The following is a 16,341-nucleotide window of genomic DNA, read 5'->3' as shown; positions in this document are numbered from 1 at the left end:
GAGAGAGAGAGAGAGAGAGAGAGAGAGAGAGAGAGAGAGAGAGAGAGCAGTGGGCAGGAAGCCTGGAAAGGCAGCCTGAAGTAACACTGGGAAACGTTTGAATGGTCTAACTGAAGGATTTGTACCTTTTCCTAGAGGCAAAAAAAAAAAAGCCATGAGAGTTTCTTGAGCTAAGGAGTGACACAGTGAGCCCTGTGCCTTAGGAATATCAAGTTGGCAGCTGGATTGGAGAGAGGAGCGAGGGAGGGAGGAGGGAGACCAATTAGGAGTCTCAGCCATAGTGGAGAGGAAAGGTGATGAGGGCCTGTGCTGGGGCAGGGGGAGGGGAGCATGGGCTCCCGCTGTGGAGGCAGAATTGACAATGCTTGGCAACTAATTGGATATGAGGGGGTGAGAAAAAGTATTGAAGTATTGAAGATGACTCAGACGTTCTGAACCTGTGACTTGAAAGGTAGTGATGCCTTAGGAAGAGAAATGTTCAAAAGAGGGGAGGGTTGGGGGAGGGGAAGATAATGAGCTCTGCTTTGGACACGCTGAATTTGAGATCTCTATAAAACAGACAGGGGAAGTTTGTTAAACGGTGTGGGTAAGATCTAGTAAATACATGACCTATTAAAATTCAAATCTGGGGCAGCTAGGTGGGGCCACAGTGGATAGAGCACTGGTCCTGGAATCAGGAGGGCCTAAGTTCAAATCCAGTCTCAGACACTTACTAGCTGTGTGACCCTGGGCAAGTCACTTAACCTTGTTTACCTCCAAAAAACAAACAAACAAAAACAATTCATCTCTAATTTTTCTTATGGTCATATGCATTGGAAACTCAAGAATTTCTTCCTTTCACATGAAATAGGGATAGAGGAAGGTTTAATGAAAGCCAAGGGGTTCAAGGACCACAAAAGGTTGGGAATCCCTACAATAGGTAACTGATGATGTAGGATTAGGACTCTGGAAAGCAGCCAAGGTGACTACATAGATCTGGGAATCCTCTGAACCTTTCAGGTGTCCTGGACCCTTATGGCAATCGGCTAAAAACCTATGTCTTCCTTCTCAGAAGCAGCTTTGCAAATAATTGGAGGAAATGCTACCTTTCAGAAAGAGGTTAGTGAAAAAAAGATGTAATTTTTCCCATCCAAATTCGTGGACCCCCGGAAATCCATCCACTGACTCCTTAGTGGGTCTAGACTCCAGGTTAAGAACCCTTGACAGGGAGGATAGTTGAAGTTACATAGCCAGGTCCTTGTCAGAGCCAGGATTTGAATCCAGGCCTCCTCAGACTCTGCCTCTAGATATGATCTCTAAGCACCTGCCAGCTCAAACATTCCATAATTCTTTTACTGCCCCAGCTCTAGCACTGAAACTGAGGCCCGCAAAGATAATAAGGAATCACAGGTTGTAAATCTGAAAAGGACTTCAGAGGTCACTTAGTTCAACCCCTGCATCTTAAATAAGAGGAAACTGAAACCCCCCAGAAGGCAAATATGTGAGGTCTAAGGTCACACAGAGTCAGGATTTGAACCCAGGTCTTTTGACTGCTGGAGCTCAAACTTAGGTCTGCCCCCTACCAGCCCAGTACTCTACTTAACTGATTGGTTCACTACTTTATCAATTTCAAAGTAGGTCACTCACAATAGCCCAGTGAGGTAGCCAGGGCAGGTACTATTTCTACTTTTACCAAGAAGGAAACTGAGGCCCAGAGAGGTTAAGTGACTTACTTATCCATGATCACAAAGAAATTGATTAAGCATTTATTATTCACCTATTCCTTGCCAGGCTAGGAATACAAAGACAAAAGGAAAGCAATCCCTGCCCTCAGACGGCTCCCATACTTAGAATAAGGGAATACCAAGTGATTTCCAGGATAGGAAAGCCTTGGGCCTAGGAAGGGAGAGGTCCCTCCAGAGCTGAGCCTTGAAGAGAGATGAGGATTCCTGAGAGTGGAGATGTGGAGATGAGGAGGGAGAACAGTCCAGGCCAAGGCAAGGTAGCCAGTTCAGCCCAAACAGATTGTTGTAAGGCTAGGCTGAAACCACATTGTTCGGGGCTTTAAATACAATGAGTAGGTCATTTTTCCTGGAGGTAACAGGGAACCACTGACATTTTTTGTGGCTGGACCTGTGAAACTCATTTTGGGCGGCTGTGTGAAGGTTGAACTGGAGAGTGGGGGAGGCTGGAGGTAGGGAGGCTACTGCCATGGTCTGGTGGGAGGTGAGGAGGGCTTGAACTAGCTTCCCAACTGTAGGAAGAGAGAGAAAGACCCACTAAGGCAGATGTTTTGGAAGTAGGATTGATGAGCCTTGGCAATTGGTTAGTTGCTGGGGGGGTTGGGGAGGGAGGGAGAGGTAAGAGATAAGGATAGGAGCTAGGACGTTCAAACCTGGGAAATGGCTTTTAAGTGCTAGAGACCTTTCTCTGGTCCTTTTTATTTCATAGGCACCAAGCCCCGCCCTTGGGCTGTTCTTCTGGGGGACACACCACATAAAGTATCTTTAGCATCTCAAGAAAGCCAAAAAGTGGTGTTAACGGTGATATTTCAGGCACTGTGGCAGGCCAAGAGGGAGATCTGTGCCCCTTGCCCCTTGCCGAAAGGCCTGGCTCCCTACAAAAGCAAAAGTCCTTACCTTTCTTCTTTGACCTCATTGGCAGAGGCCTCCCAAGGCCTTTGTCCATGGAGCTGTCCTCTGGCATGGAGAAGCCCTCCACAGTCACGTGCTCACTGGCTGGGATGTCTGCCCCCGAGGAGGTAGAGAGCACACAGTTGGGGAAGGCCCCAGAAGAGTCCTGCTCGGTGAATATCCCAGAGCCACTGACTGTAAGAGGAAAGGCCCAGGTGGCCTAAGTTAGGGGCCAGGACAGGTAGAGGACCCCTCCCCCCAAGGATGGTGGCATCCAGTAGTCTCAAGGTCTGGACACACAACCATGGCCCTCCAAGTCTCTCAAGTAACCCCTAGGCCAAGGTAAGGGAGACAATTTGGTACAACAGAGACAGCCAAGGATGGGGTATAAGAAGTGGTGATGGTTATTGTTGTTCAGTCGTGTCTGACTCCGTGACCCCATTTGGGGTCTTCTTGGCAAAGATACTGGAGCAATTTGCCATTTCCTTCTCCAGCTCATTTTATAAATGAAGAAACTGAGACAAACAGGGATAAGTGACTTGCCCAGGGTGATACAAGCCAATAAGTGTCAGGCCAAATTTGAACTCAGGAAGATGAATCTTCTTGACTCTAGGCTCTATCCACTGTACCACCCAGCTGCCTGGCTACAAAAGGACCTGAGTTCAAATTTCAGCTCTGCTCCATATAAGCCATGGGACCTCAGATAAATCCCTTGTCCTCTCTGGGTCCCTTTCTCCCCTCTATAACACGAAGGAATTGAACTTTCCTATTCTACCTCCTCCCCATTAATTCTTTCCCTCTAAGATTACCTTCTCTATCCACTACATATATTCTATATGTACATGGTGGTTTACAAATTGTCTCCCCCATTGGCCTGTGACCCCTTAGAGGCAGGGATGCCTTGCCTTCCTTTGTACCTCCAGGTTAGCACCATGCCTGGTGCCTGACTGCACTAGAGAGGCCCTAACATGGATGAGGTGTGCAGCGATGGAAGACGATGCCCCCCCACCCCACCCCTGCCTCCATACTGCCAGGAGGTCTGCCCTCCCCTTGGCTGGGGAAACGGGCACCTGGATTAATTTTAGAGATGTGAGGAAATGGAGGGAGCATTTTCCAGAGAAGGCCACTGAGGCGGGGGGGGGGGGGGGGGGAGAGAAAAGGACTTGCCCAAGGTCATACATCAAGTGAGTGGCAGAGCTCAGTCTAGAAGCTGTTCTCCCATCCCCGCTTTGGGGCTGCAGGCTCACTCCCCAGCAGGGGGTAATTTTACCACTCCCCACCAAGGGCAACAGAGCCCATGTGCTCTGAAGAGGAACCCTGGTGGGGCTGGATGCCGAAGGCACCCTGCTGGGGGTCGGGGAGGAAACAGCCTTAGGTGGAGCACCAGGCTTAGAAACAGGCAAGATCTCAATTCACATCCTGCCTTGGGCCCCAGATGGACAACTCCAGACAAGTCCCTTCACCTCTGGGCATCTCTTTCCTCCATCATATGATGGGAACAAGAATGTCCCCCAAATTAAATGAGTTTCTACAGTGGCTGAGACCCCCCTCAGACACTCTGGCTGCCCTGGCATGGGCTCAGGACCTGAGAGATCCTGGGAGAGCTTTCCCAGTGTGGGCTATTTCTGGACTTCCAAGGTCAGAATTCCAACAGCATCACAATCTGTGTCTTCTAATGCCTGCCTGGGACCCCTTCGCTGCACCTACCGGGCTCTTAGCTTCCCAAGCAACATCTGTGCATCTTCTCCAGCCCTTCCAGCCAGAGTAGGGACTGGAAAATCTATTATCCTCAATTTACAGAAGGGAAACTGAGGCCCAGAGAAGGGAAGAGACTTGGCCAAGGTCATGTGGCTGGGAAGTAGCCGTGGTGGGATTTGAACCCAGGTCCTCTGACTCCCCAGGCTAGCGCTCTCTCTCTGGCACCCCGCTGCCTCTCTGCTGTTTGGGGCTCTCCAGGGAGAGGGAGATTCCAACTCACACATGCGACTTTCATCCAGTATGTTGTTGGGGGCCTCCACGTCGAGCAGGACTTCAGTGGCCATCACGGTCTGGTTGTTATCATCTGGTGTGGGGGAAGATAGAGGAGGTAAGAGAAGTCCACGTGGGGCAAGGGCTGGGGCCACCGGCCCAGCCAGAGGAAGAGGCCGAGGTGGGGGTAGGAAGAACCCTGAGAGCCGGGGGGATGCTATGAGGCCACATGAGGGGGGGAGCCATGGAGAGCCCTATGGCAGAACATCGTTGGGTTCAGCCCACTGGGTCTCTAACAGAGCCCTGAGGGATGGTTTGAGGGAAGCTGTGGTCATCATCCAAGTGGAATAGTGGGGAGAGCACTGGATTTGGAATCGGAGGTCCTGGGTTCGAATCTCAGCTCTGCAGCAACCCAGGTAGTATCATGGGTAAGTCACCCCCGCCCCCCGGGGCCTCAATTTCCCCCTCTGAAAAATAAGGAAGGGTTTACACTAGATGATTCTAAGATCCCACCTTCTCCTCTCCCCTCCCAGCTCTGCTTATAGGCTCCCTATGCCCAATGCTCATTACTATTTCTATACTGATTCATACCCTTTCCCCTTCCTCCCCCTTTCAAACTCCATCCCCCAGCCCCTTTGTGAAGCTTGCCCTGACCAGCCACATACTAACTCTCCTACTGGATCACAAAATGTCAGAACTGAAAGGGGCCTTAGAGGCCTTCTAAGGTCCTCATTCTACCAGTGAGGAAACTGAGGCCCAGGGATATGATATGGTTACACAGCAGCAGAGCTGAGGCTCAAACCCAGGTCCTCTGATGCCAAATCCAGCGCTCTTTTCACCACACTAAGCCAACTGATACAATACTGTTCTGTTTCATGAGTCTTGTCTCCTCAGTTAGACTGTAAGCTCCCTGAGGGCCTGGACCATCTCATGATACTTTTGTATCCCCCACAAGGATGAGCACAGGACTGGCCACCCCCCTTCCCATCAAGAGCCTCTTGTGGTTAACCTGACCTCCCTTCTTAAGTAAGTGCCTCTGTGGTTTAGTTGGTGGACCCGCCCTCCATTCACTTCCACACCTCATTAACACACAAGAGCTTCTCAGCTGTACCCCCTGTTGAAGGTGATGAGTCGAACTGGTTGTTTGTCTACAACTATTCCTTCCCAGCTCACGGGAAAGGGAGGGAGGAATGAATATGCCCGTACATGGTCCCTCCTCCATGCCTCTGGGGGACAGTTAGTCCTAGCCCTGGTTCCTCCAGGCTTAGCTTAAAGAAGAGTCACCAGCCTCCCCCAGGAAGTCTTCCTTGACTTAATTCACTTTCTAATAGTCCATCTGTCCCTCCCTTCTCCACCAGCTCACCTTCTTCCCAACTTGGAGGCAGAAAGAAGCCGGTGGGAAGCAGTCATTCCCCTGCCTCCCCAAGTCAGGATGTGCTATCCCCCTCAAGTTTTTCTTTGCACATGGCAGCTCCCCCACCTCCAGCTCCTTCCCTCTCCTTCTCCCCTGAACCTGCCCAGTCCCAGCCCCAAAGAGGATGGACCTGACACCACCAGGCCTCCCTCCAGGATCTGCCCTTCGGCCACCCCCAGGTCCCGGTCCGCCATGATGCCATTGGGAACTTCATCTCGGTCCAGCCCAGAGTAAAGGTGCAGCAGTTCTGGACAGGGGAGCTGTTCCACAATCACCGCTGGAAACACGGAAGGATCGTCCAGCTGTGGAGGGAAAGGACAGCTGAAGGTATTCCCCCCCCTCCCCCCGCCCCCTCCTCTCACACACACCCCCTTCCAGGGAGTCCTTCCTGACTCTCCCCTGCACCTTACTGGCCTCTGTGAAAAAATATCCCTCCCTGGGTGTTAACCATGGAGAAGGAGAGGCCCCAGAGGTGCTCAATGTCTATGCTGGCCTATGGCCCCAACGAGGCAGCCTAGGCCTCTCTCCTTCTTTCTTCTTCCCAGTGTGGCTCCTCCCATCCATGTACTCATACTATACCTCCACACCCAGACTTTGGGGTGGGTGCTGGAAGAGAGGAGGCTGACTTCAAGGCCTGGCGGGATATCACCTATGGTGGGGGTGGGAAGTTATCCTTTAGAAGTGATCTGGGCTCCTCCAAGCCCAAACCAGGCTAATTGGTCCCAACAGATGGAGCTGGGGGGAGTACGCAAAGAGAGGGAGGGTAGAATTCACATTCAGCCCTTGCTGCCATGTGGGAGGGAGGAGGTAGGGGATCCTTTATTAGTGAGCTGAGATCCTGAGTGTTCTGTCCCAAGAATTGCCTAACCCAAGGTAGGGCACTGCCAATGACAACAGGGTGTTTGCTGGGGGTGCTATCTCTGATGCTCCAAGGAGTTGCCCCCATGTACCTGCTGGATCTCCTCCATCCCGCCGTTGGCAAATTCAAATACCAGTTCACTGCTCTGTACAGCAGTGGCCATGCTGCCTCCTCTCAAGGCCAGTGAGAAGGGAATGTCTGGGGCCTTGAGATCTTCGGGGCTGAGAGAGTCACACAGGCCGCCTCCGAGCTGTATGAAAACCTGCCCTGGGGTCAGGGCAACATGCTGGGCGGGGCTCAGCTGGCTGGAGAGACCTAGGTAGAAGAGAGGGAGAGGACAGAAGCCTGTGAATTCACCTTCCCCAGAGGACCACCGAGGGGAGGCGGGAGAAGGAAAGAGGAAAGATGAGAAGAGAAAGAAAAAAATCATAGATTGGCAGGGCCGGGAGGGTCCGAAGAGATCATCTAGTGACTTGGGGTGAGGAGGCCACAAGTGGCCTCCAGTCCAATTCCCTGATTTGACAGAAGAGGAAACTGAGGCCCAGAAAGAGGAAATTAATTGTCCAAGGTCATACAGTTGTCAGACTTAGCAGCACCAGGTCTTGAACCCTGGTGCACTGCTCTCCACCACATAAAAGATAAAAGAGAGACAGACAAGCAGAAACAAAAAAAGAGAGAAGGGGGCAGGTTGGGGGTGTGGGGAAATCAAGAGACAGAAAAATGGAAGGATACTGCAAAAGACAGGAACAGGGCGTAGGGTCAGACAAAGAAAGTGGAAGGTAGAGAAGTGAAAAGAGAGAAAATGTTTCCATTTAACAAATGTTTATTGAGGGCAGCACTGGCCTGGGGGCCCTTGACCTGGAGAAATAATGAAGACCCCTGCAGAGGCCAGGCCTCCTCCCTAAGGGGAGGCCGGCCGATTTAGCTGCTTCAGTCCCTTTTCTCCATCCCCTCCCCTCTCCCTTTTCCTATCTTCTTCCTCTCATCTCAAGCGCCTGCCTCTCCTTTCCTCTTCCTTCATTTTCTCCCTTTCCCCCCTTCACCTCTCCTTCTTTTCTTTTTCCTCTCCCTTCTCTTCTCCTCCTTTACTCCTCTCTTCTCCTTTTCCTTCTCTTCTCCCTTCCCTCTTCTTCCTTCTCCTCTCCTCCTGCTGCCTCCCACTTCTTTCTCTGGAGAAAGCCCTAGCCCTTTTTGCCTGCAGCCTCCGGCTCCCCCAACCCAGCTGGAGCAGAGCACTCCCCCTCCCCCAACCCGCAGGCACTCTGGGCCAACATAAGACACAAGTTAGAGAAATTGGGATTCTGTGAGAGCTGGTAAGGCCCGCACAGTGGACCCGCTGGGAGCCAGCTGGCAGAGTCAGTCAGAATTTGCCCCCAGACTCCAGTGGAGGAAAGATCTGTGCTGGCCAGGGACTGTACTAAAAGCCTGGCGCCCACCCCCCCCCACCCCCCCTCCCACGCTTATATAAGCTTGCCCAGAGAGGGCTGGCAAACAGGGAGAAAAGATGCCCTGGCCCAGAGCCCCCCGACAGTTTGACAGTCATTCTGGTTTCAGGACTGAAATGTCACCCTGGGAAAGGCATGGGGACCTACCTCCCAACCTCCCCCAAAAGGCACAGGTCAGCTTCTCCCCTGGGAACTGGTGAAGATAGCAACAGCTTGGGGGATGGGGACGGGGAGGGCATCCTGCCAGGTCTCCAAGTCCCTTTCAGGATCCCCCTCCTCTAGGAAGCCTGCTCTGGGTACTCCAGTGCTATCCCTACCCCCACATCACAGAGACTAACAATCTTACTATTATTTATTATTATTATTATTATTATTACACCCCACCTTATTTTCTCTATTTCAGGTGTCGGTCCTGCCCCCTCCCCACACCCCTCCTCTAGTTTCGGAAAAGCAAGGACTGTACCTTCAATTTGTCTCTCCTGGATCTCCCACAGTATCTGGCCCAGGGGTAGGCACAGGTGCTTGGAGATCTTATTCAGGACTGCAGCTTCAACTCTCACCCCTACACAGATGCTTCCCCAATCTACACAGCCAGATTGCCCTCCAATGCTTCCTCTCCCCCTCACCGCTGGGGATACTTGACGTCGGCATCCCAAACGTAAAGTGACCAAAACAGACCTCATCATTCCTCCCCGCCAACCTCAACCAGCTCCCCTGCCTGGATTCCCTCTTTCTCCCGATGGCACCACCACTCACTCTCCCAACCTCAGAAACTCTCTGACTTCTTCCTCTTCTCACCACCCCCTCCAACATCCAAGCAGTTGACAAATCTGGTCGATTCCACCTCGGAAAGCTTTTACGTCCATCGCTTTTTCTCTACTCCCACTCCTCTCACCTAGTTCAGACCCTCATCACCTCTCCCCAGGACTATTGCAATAGCAAATTAAGTCTCCCTGCTTCCAGTCTTTCTCCTCTCCGATCCATCCACCACACAGCTGCTGAAATTATCTTCCCAAGGCTCAAGCCTGGCCATGTCCCTTCTCTATTTAAAAACCTGTTAGTAGCTCACCATAACCTACTAGATAAAGTCTAAAGTCTTGACCCTGTCATTCAAGATCCTCCCCGATTCCATTTACCACTCTAGCCTTACCTCCCACGTATCCCACTATGTCCTCTCTGTTCCAGCCAAAGTACTTTCCTCCCCCCTAGTTCTCATCCCGCTGTCTCTGGTCTCCCTGTCTTTGCTCATGCGGTTCTCCATGATTGGAATGCTCCCCCCGCCAAAAAAAAAACCCAAACCAACCCTCCCTTCATTCAAGACTCAGGTCAGGCCATATATCGTCCATGTAATCTTCCTTCCACCTGGGGTAAGTGGGCCACCCCTCTTCGAATTTCCAACAATCCCTAATATTTATTTGTGTATACTTTGTATAACAATGGTCAACATCTATAGAGCACTTACAGGTTTGTGAAGTCATATATTATACATACAGATGTGTGTATATATGTATAAAATGTCATTTGATAACACTAATTTTCCATCCTTTCCCCCCTATTGAAATTCTATTGAACAATTGTTGATTCACCGATTAAATGACTACTACATAATTGTGCTGGGTAATGGGGATGCAAATTACAAAACCAGTAACATTCTCTGCCCTCCAGCTAGGAGATATTGTGGCGGCATGGAAAGAGCCCAGGATTTCCCAATAAGAGGAGCTGAGTTTGAATTCTGATACCCAATACCACCTTGGGCATTTTTTCTCATTTGTAAAATGAGGCAGTTGGACATTTTCATAAAGCTGTGTGACTCTAGGCAAGTAAGTCACCGTAACCTTACCTGGCCTCAGTTTCTTCATCTGTAAAATGGGAATAATAACAGCACCTACATCCCAGGGTTGTTGTGTCGATCAAATGAGATCCTAATTGTAAAGTGTCATTGTAACTGTAGATAGTCAGGCAGTGCTATGTAAATGTTAGTTATAATTATTATGATTACCTATCAAGGTTGTTGTGCTGAGCAATAGATGTGTGTAAAGCACTTTGCAAGCTTGAAAATGCTATAGAAATGTGAGCTATTTTTATGATGTGTAAGGTTTGTCTATGTTACCATTTCACAAGAAATCGGGGAGATTGTGTAAACTTCCCAAAGATACAAATTGGGTCTTATCTCTCTGTCTTTGTATACCTGCCCAGGGTCTTGGATTCATAGGCCCTAAACACTGACTTATTGAATTTAACTGAATTTTTCACATGATTGAAGTCCAAAATCCTGACTCTGGCATTCAAGGCCCTCCACAATCTGGTCCTTACCCAGAGGCAGGATTCAAACCTGCGCCTAGGCCTTACTGGATATGGAATCAGTAGGTCTGAGTGACCACAGCCTTCTTCTCTGTTTCCTCCTAAAAATAATTATAATCATTCTTCTTCCTAATAGTAATAATAATATTTCCTCCTAATAATAATAATAGCCACCAGTTATATAGTGCTTTAATGTTGGATAAAAAGCACTTTACAATTATCTCATTTGACCCTCACAACAACCCTCGAAGTAGGTGCTACTATTAGCCTCACTTTTCAAGATGAGGAAACAGGGGGCAGCCAGAAGTTAAGTGATTTGCCCAGGGTCACTCACCTAGTGTTGGAGGCTGAATTTGAACTCTGGTCTTCCTGACTCCACATGCACCTACTGCACTACCTAGCTGCTTCCTAAGTAATGATACTACTAGGCACTGCTTCCCTCAAAAGGCTGCCACCATGGGGAGAGTGATAAAACTGAAACTGCTAGAGATATGGGTGGGGGGAGGCCATGGGGAGGGACCTGTTGCCATGGAAAGAGCTGACCTAGGTTTAAATCTGAACTCTGCCACCTCACCTATGTGTCCCTTATGCTCTCAGAGCCTCAGTTTCCCCATATCTAAAATGGGGGAAGGGTAGACTGGACTATATGACATTTAAGATCCCTTCCAGCTTGAAATCTCTGATCCATTGTGCGTCTCCTGCCTTGTTTTGTTATTCTTTAAAGTCCCTGGGGTCTTACCTACCCAGTTAAGCTTCCTTAAGCCAGGGAGGGCCACAGTCATAGACTTCCTGTGTATCTTCCCCCCACACACAATGCCTAACGCTGAGTGAGGACTCACTCAGTAAAGCTTGATTGATTTCTCTTGTTGACCTGATTCCCAGCTCTGTTTAACACCCCTTGCTGCAGCAATAAGCAGCAGGCCTGTAGCTCCGCCCCCCCCCAATCAGCCAGCCAGTGACCACATCCTTTGGGGGCTACCACCACAGCTGAAAGTCCAGGAAAGCCCCCCTCCCCCAGAAGCTCTCAGCCTGGAGGGGCAAGGAGAGAGGGGAGGAGGTGATGGCTGGCCCAGACCTTCTTACTTTGGTGGGAAAAATCAACTTTAAAAAGGGGGTAGGGGGAAAGGCTGCCCTCAGCATGCACAAATGCACCTAGGCTGGTTCCCTAGACTCAGACTGAGCCCTGTTAGAATTCTGCTCTGTCCTCAAAGCTAGCTAGGAGAGATCCCCTAGCTAGGATCGTTCACTCCCATTTTCCTAAGAACACATTGGCTGGCAAACTTCTCTTGGCCCATTTCATATCCACACCTTGCCTGCCCCCAAACAAAAATAACTAACTAAATAAAAAGTGAAGAAAGGCATTCTGGTCTCAAAGCTGGGAAGACCTGGGTTTAAGACCCCTGACCTTTGGTAAACACTGTGTGTCCCTGGGCAAAAGGTTTAACCTCTCCCTGCCCTAATCCAGCGGTGTCAAACTCAAAAAGAAACAAGAGACCAGTAAGTCATACCTACTGAGCTCTGTGTGCTGCCATGTATTGACTTAGAAAACCACATATTAACATTATCTATGTTCTATTGTATTTTTTATTTATTTTGTTAAATCTTTCCCAATTACTTTTTAATCTGGTTCCAGGGTATACCTGGGAGTGTTCAGGCTGCAAAGCCACCCCAGGGGCCAGGGTTTGATCCCTCTGCTCTAGGCAAATCTCCAAGACCAGAAATTTCAGAGAAGGTGATGATCTGAATTGGTAGAGGGAATCTTCCCTACCTGGGAGGTTGCCTATACAGATGAAATAAGGTCCAGTCTTTATTACTATTAAATTAGAATGCCCCTGGGGACAGGCACTGGGCAATTTTTCTTCTTTACATTCCCAGTGTTTAGCACAGGGCCTTGCAAATAGTCGCCACTAAATACATGTTTGGTTAAAAAAAAAAAATCACCTGAATTCTGACTCCAAATACAAGTTACTTTCCTACCTAACCTCGCTGGGTCTCAGTTGCTTCTCCTGTCAAATGGCCAGAGTAGTACAGGGAGCCTTGCTACCTCCCAGGAGCTCAAACAAGCAAGCTTTTTTATAGGATTTAGGGTTGAGAAGGACCTTAGTGATGGCCCAGTTCTCATTTTACAGATGAGGAAACTGAGGTCAAGGGAGGGGAAGGAACATGCTCAAGGTCACATAAGGAGTAATATAGGACCTGGGTTCAAATCTTGGCTTTGCTAACTCCCAGAGGTCTCCAGACCTTGAGCAAGTCACTCCTTTCTGGGTCTCAGTCTCTCTGCTTGTAAAATGAGAGGGTTGGACCAGGGCTGGGGAAACTTAATAAAAGGATTTGTTCTGTAAAACTTGGACTCGGTCAAAAGGCCGAACTTGAGGACCTGAAGGGCCATGTGTGGCCTCGAGGCTCCAGGTTCCCCACCCCTGGACTAATCAATTTCTATGGAACCTCTCACTTCTAAAGCTTTTATCTTTCCCAGGTCCCAGCTAGGTGTCCTAGCAGGGCTTCTTAAACTTCTTCCACTCTCGACCCCTTCTTAGACTGTGAGTCTTGACACCATGGTGGGGGGGGGGCGGGGTGTCACTGTTTAAGAAGAGGAGAAAGCATTGGGCCTGGTCTCAGGAAGACTTGAGTTCAAATCCAGCTTAGGTACTTATTAGCTGTATGACCTTTGGCAAGTCACTTCACCTCACTCTGCCTTAGTTTCCTGAACTGTAAAATAGGGATCCTAAGAGCACCTACCTCCCAAGGTTGTTGTGAAGATTAAATAAGCTAATAGTTGTGACCGCTTAGCATAGCACAGTGCCAGAACCACAGTAAGTGCTTAATAAATGCTTGTTTCCTTCCTCTTTAAGCCATTTGGAGGTCCCAGACTTGATCAGCTGCTGACCACTGCACCCCCTTCCCAACTAATTAGGAAAAAGGTGACACCTCCCCCTCACCACCCACCTGGGGGCCATTCAGCCAATGCCTTTCCCTCTCAGCCAATCCAGAATGCTCCTACTGTATCATTTCTGCTAGGTGGCTTAGCAGAGACCTACTCATAAACGGGCCTTCCCTGTGGCCATGTTCTTTGTGTTGGTCTGGGTCATACCATGATTGAGTAAAGTGTGTCTAGTTGCGAATTGTGTGCCAGGAGGTGTGTAGTGTGTGGTGTATGGGGACTGTTGGCCTATGCATGCATCTGTGTCTGCCCTGCCTGCTTACATATAAAAGTGTACCTGCATTCAACTCTGGGAGACCACAGGCAGAAAGCCCCCCTCCTCCTCCCACACAAGTCAAGTGGTCTATTCCTCCCCTTCCAGTTCAGCCCAAGCTGCCCTCCCCAAAGGGGTCTGAGAAACCTGACAGAAGGTGACTGTAACCCCTGAAGGCAGGGATTTCCTTTTTGCCTGGTATTCTTGCATCCTGAGTCATTCTGCCATTCAGTAGTGGGCACTCCATAAATGTGGGTTGAACTGAATTGAATGGGTGGGGGGAGGTGGTATCAGTTCAATTCACCATACATTTATTAAGCACTTACTACATGCATGGGGGCTGCCCTTCCTTCAAGGAGCTGACATTCTACTGAGAAGACACAATCGAAACACAGCTACATTCATACCGAGTATATTACCAAGTAACACAAAGTAATTCCAAAAGGGAGAGAGCGCTAACACAGGATCAAGAAAAAGGCCTGGCTGGAGGAGGCAGCTCCCGCTTTGAAGCAAGTTAGAGATACTGACAAGTGAAGGTGAGGAAAAAAAAAATGCCTTCCAGACATGGGGAACCAAGGGACAGAGGATGGCATATTGGGGATGAAGCTTGGTGAGGGCGATGGTGGTGGAGGGCTCCGTGAGGGGCTCAGCAAAGGTGAAGGGAGCTCGGGGAGGGGATCTTCAAGGGTGATAGGGGCTCCGTGAGAGATCGGGCCCTCAGCAAAGACGATGGGGAACCTTCGGTTAGGGGATGAAGTGGGCTCAGGGAGGCGATCTGCAAGCGTGATGGTGAGCTTGGTGAGGGGATCAGGGCCTCAGCGAGCCATGGGGAACGATCAGTGAGGGGATGAGGGGGAGCTCAGGGATGGGATGGGAGGGGCTTCGGGAGGCAATGGGGGGCTCAGCAATGGCGACTGGGGGTTCTGAGGAGGGATGGGAGGACTCCGGAAAGGGATGGAAGGACGATGGGGGTTTCAATGAGGGCGATTAGGGGGCTAAGGGAGGGGACAGGGGACACAATGAAGGAATAGGGGACTCGGTGAGAGAATGGACAGCTCAGTAAGAGAATGGGGAGGGCTATGAGTGGTTGGGGACTCAATCAGGAAGTGGAAGACTCAATGAGATGGGGAGGGTCAATGAGGAGGTGAAGGAATCAATGAGGAAATGGAAGGCTCCAAGAAATGAGGAGGGGCAATGAGGAAGTAGATTATTCGATGAAGGAGGTGGGGGCCGTGTCGAGGTGATGCGGGGGTGCTCCTTGCGGGTGATGGGCTCTGCGCGAGGAGGGGGGGATCAATGAGATCCAGGTGCTCAATGAGAGGATGGGGTGCTCAGGAAGCCGGATGGTGGCTCAGGGCTAGCGAAAGCCCTTCCATAGCCCAGCCCAAGGATGGGCTACAGCCAGCTGCCAGTTAAAAACCAGCTCTGTCATGCTGGGCCCCCGTTTTCTGAGGCAAGCTCAGAGGCTTGACAGCCATGGTGGTGATGGGGGGGCGCGTGCAGAGGTTCAGGCCACCGAGGTGGCCACCGCTGCAAGAGCCCCCTCCCTTCCCTCGGCCGATGCCGCCACCCCTGCCGGGCACAGTGCGGGCAGCGCGGGCCCCGTGCTGTGCCGGCAGCCTAAGCCGACTCAACCACCACCGGGGAGGAGAGAGGCCTGGAGCAAACGCGAGGGGGGAAAGAGGAGCCAATGGGCTCCCTCCTCTCTATCGTAAGCATCTTGAAGCACTTTGCAAACTCTGCGAACCTCGCGCCTCCCCGCGCTGCTCGTGCCGGAGCCGGTGCTGGTGCTGGTGCCGGTGCCGCCGCCGCTGCCGGTGGTGCTGCCGCCGCCGCTGTCGCCGCTGCTGCCGCTGCTGCTCCGCGACCGGCGGGCGGGTGGGCTAGCGGGCGGGCGGGCTCTGGGGTGGGTGGGGCGCGCCTTGGCCGCGAGCCCGCCCCGAGCGGCGGCGGCCACGACCGGCCCCAGCGGGCGGCCCGGGCCCGGGCGGCAGCCCCAGACACGCCCCCGGTCCGGGCCCCGCCCCCGGAGGAGAACGTTCCGACCCGGTAGGCCGCCGCCAGCCCGGCCGCCAGCGGCTCCGGCTCCGGCTCGGGTCTCCGCAGGTGTCGGAGGAGTGCGGAGGGAAGGGGGAGGGCCCTAGAGGAGGGAGAAGAGGGGCTCTCATTTGCATGCGGACTCTGCCCCCTCCCCCGCCTCCTGAGCGCAGAGCGCCGCAGCCCCTCCCCCGCCCCCCCAGGAAACCACCGCCGGGGGCCCGGAGGCCAGAGTGGGGGGGCCGCACCGGCGGGAAGGAGCGGGGGGAGGGGCCACAGGCCTCCAGCCCTGGGAACCCCAGGGCCCGCGGGCGGGGCCTCAGTCCTCACCTCTGCTTCCTGGCGGGGCTGAGCCGAGCCCTGGGAACCTTTTCCCCCTTTTCCCCTACTCCTGGGAATACGCGGCCCCAACCCCGGTCCGATCGTCCCAGCCGGAGAGGATGGGCAAGCGGCCTGTGGCCCGGCGCGGGTATGGAGCACAGGATGGCTTGGGGTGTTCTGCGCGGGGGTG

At 51.8% G+C, this 16,341-nt stretch overlaps 1 protein-coding gene across 2 annotated transcripts in view; it reads right to left on the bottom strand.

The window, feature by feature from the left end:
- The window catches only part of ELF4 (E74 like ETS transcription factor 4), a 63,242-nt gene that overhangs the window by 9,860 nt on the left and 37,041 nt on the right, over window positions 1–16,341 (bottom strand). For both annotated transcript variants that reach the window (XM_027836182.1, XM_027836189.1), the window contains exons 2-5: window positions 6,945–7,168; window positions 6,125–6,296; window positions 4,591–4,674; window positions 2,619–2,807 (exon numbers count right to left, since the gene is read on the bottom strand). In XM_027836182.1, the coding sequence (XP_027691983.1) occupies window positions 2,619–2,807; window positions 4,591–4,674; window positions 6,125–6,296; window positions 6,945–7,016 (517 nt within the window). In that variant the 5' untranslated portion in view covers window positions 7,017–7,168. The remainder of the gene's footprint in view (window positions 1–2,618; window positions 2,808–4,590; window positions 4,675–6,124; window positions 6,297–6,944; window positions 7,169–16,341) is intronic.

The sequence above is a fragment of the Vombatus ursinus genome, unplaced genomic scaffold (genome assembly GCF_900497805.2).
Source record: "Vombatus ursinus unplaced genomic scaffold, bare-nosed wombat genome assembly UNPS02004437.1, whole genome shotgun sequence".
Lineage (NCBI taxonomy): Eukaryota > Metazoa > Chordata > Mammalia > Diprotodontia > Vombatidae > Vombatus > Vombatus ursinus.
Note: the sequence above shows the minus strand (reverse complement) of the source record. Positions and strands in the feature narration are given on the sequence as shown.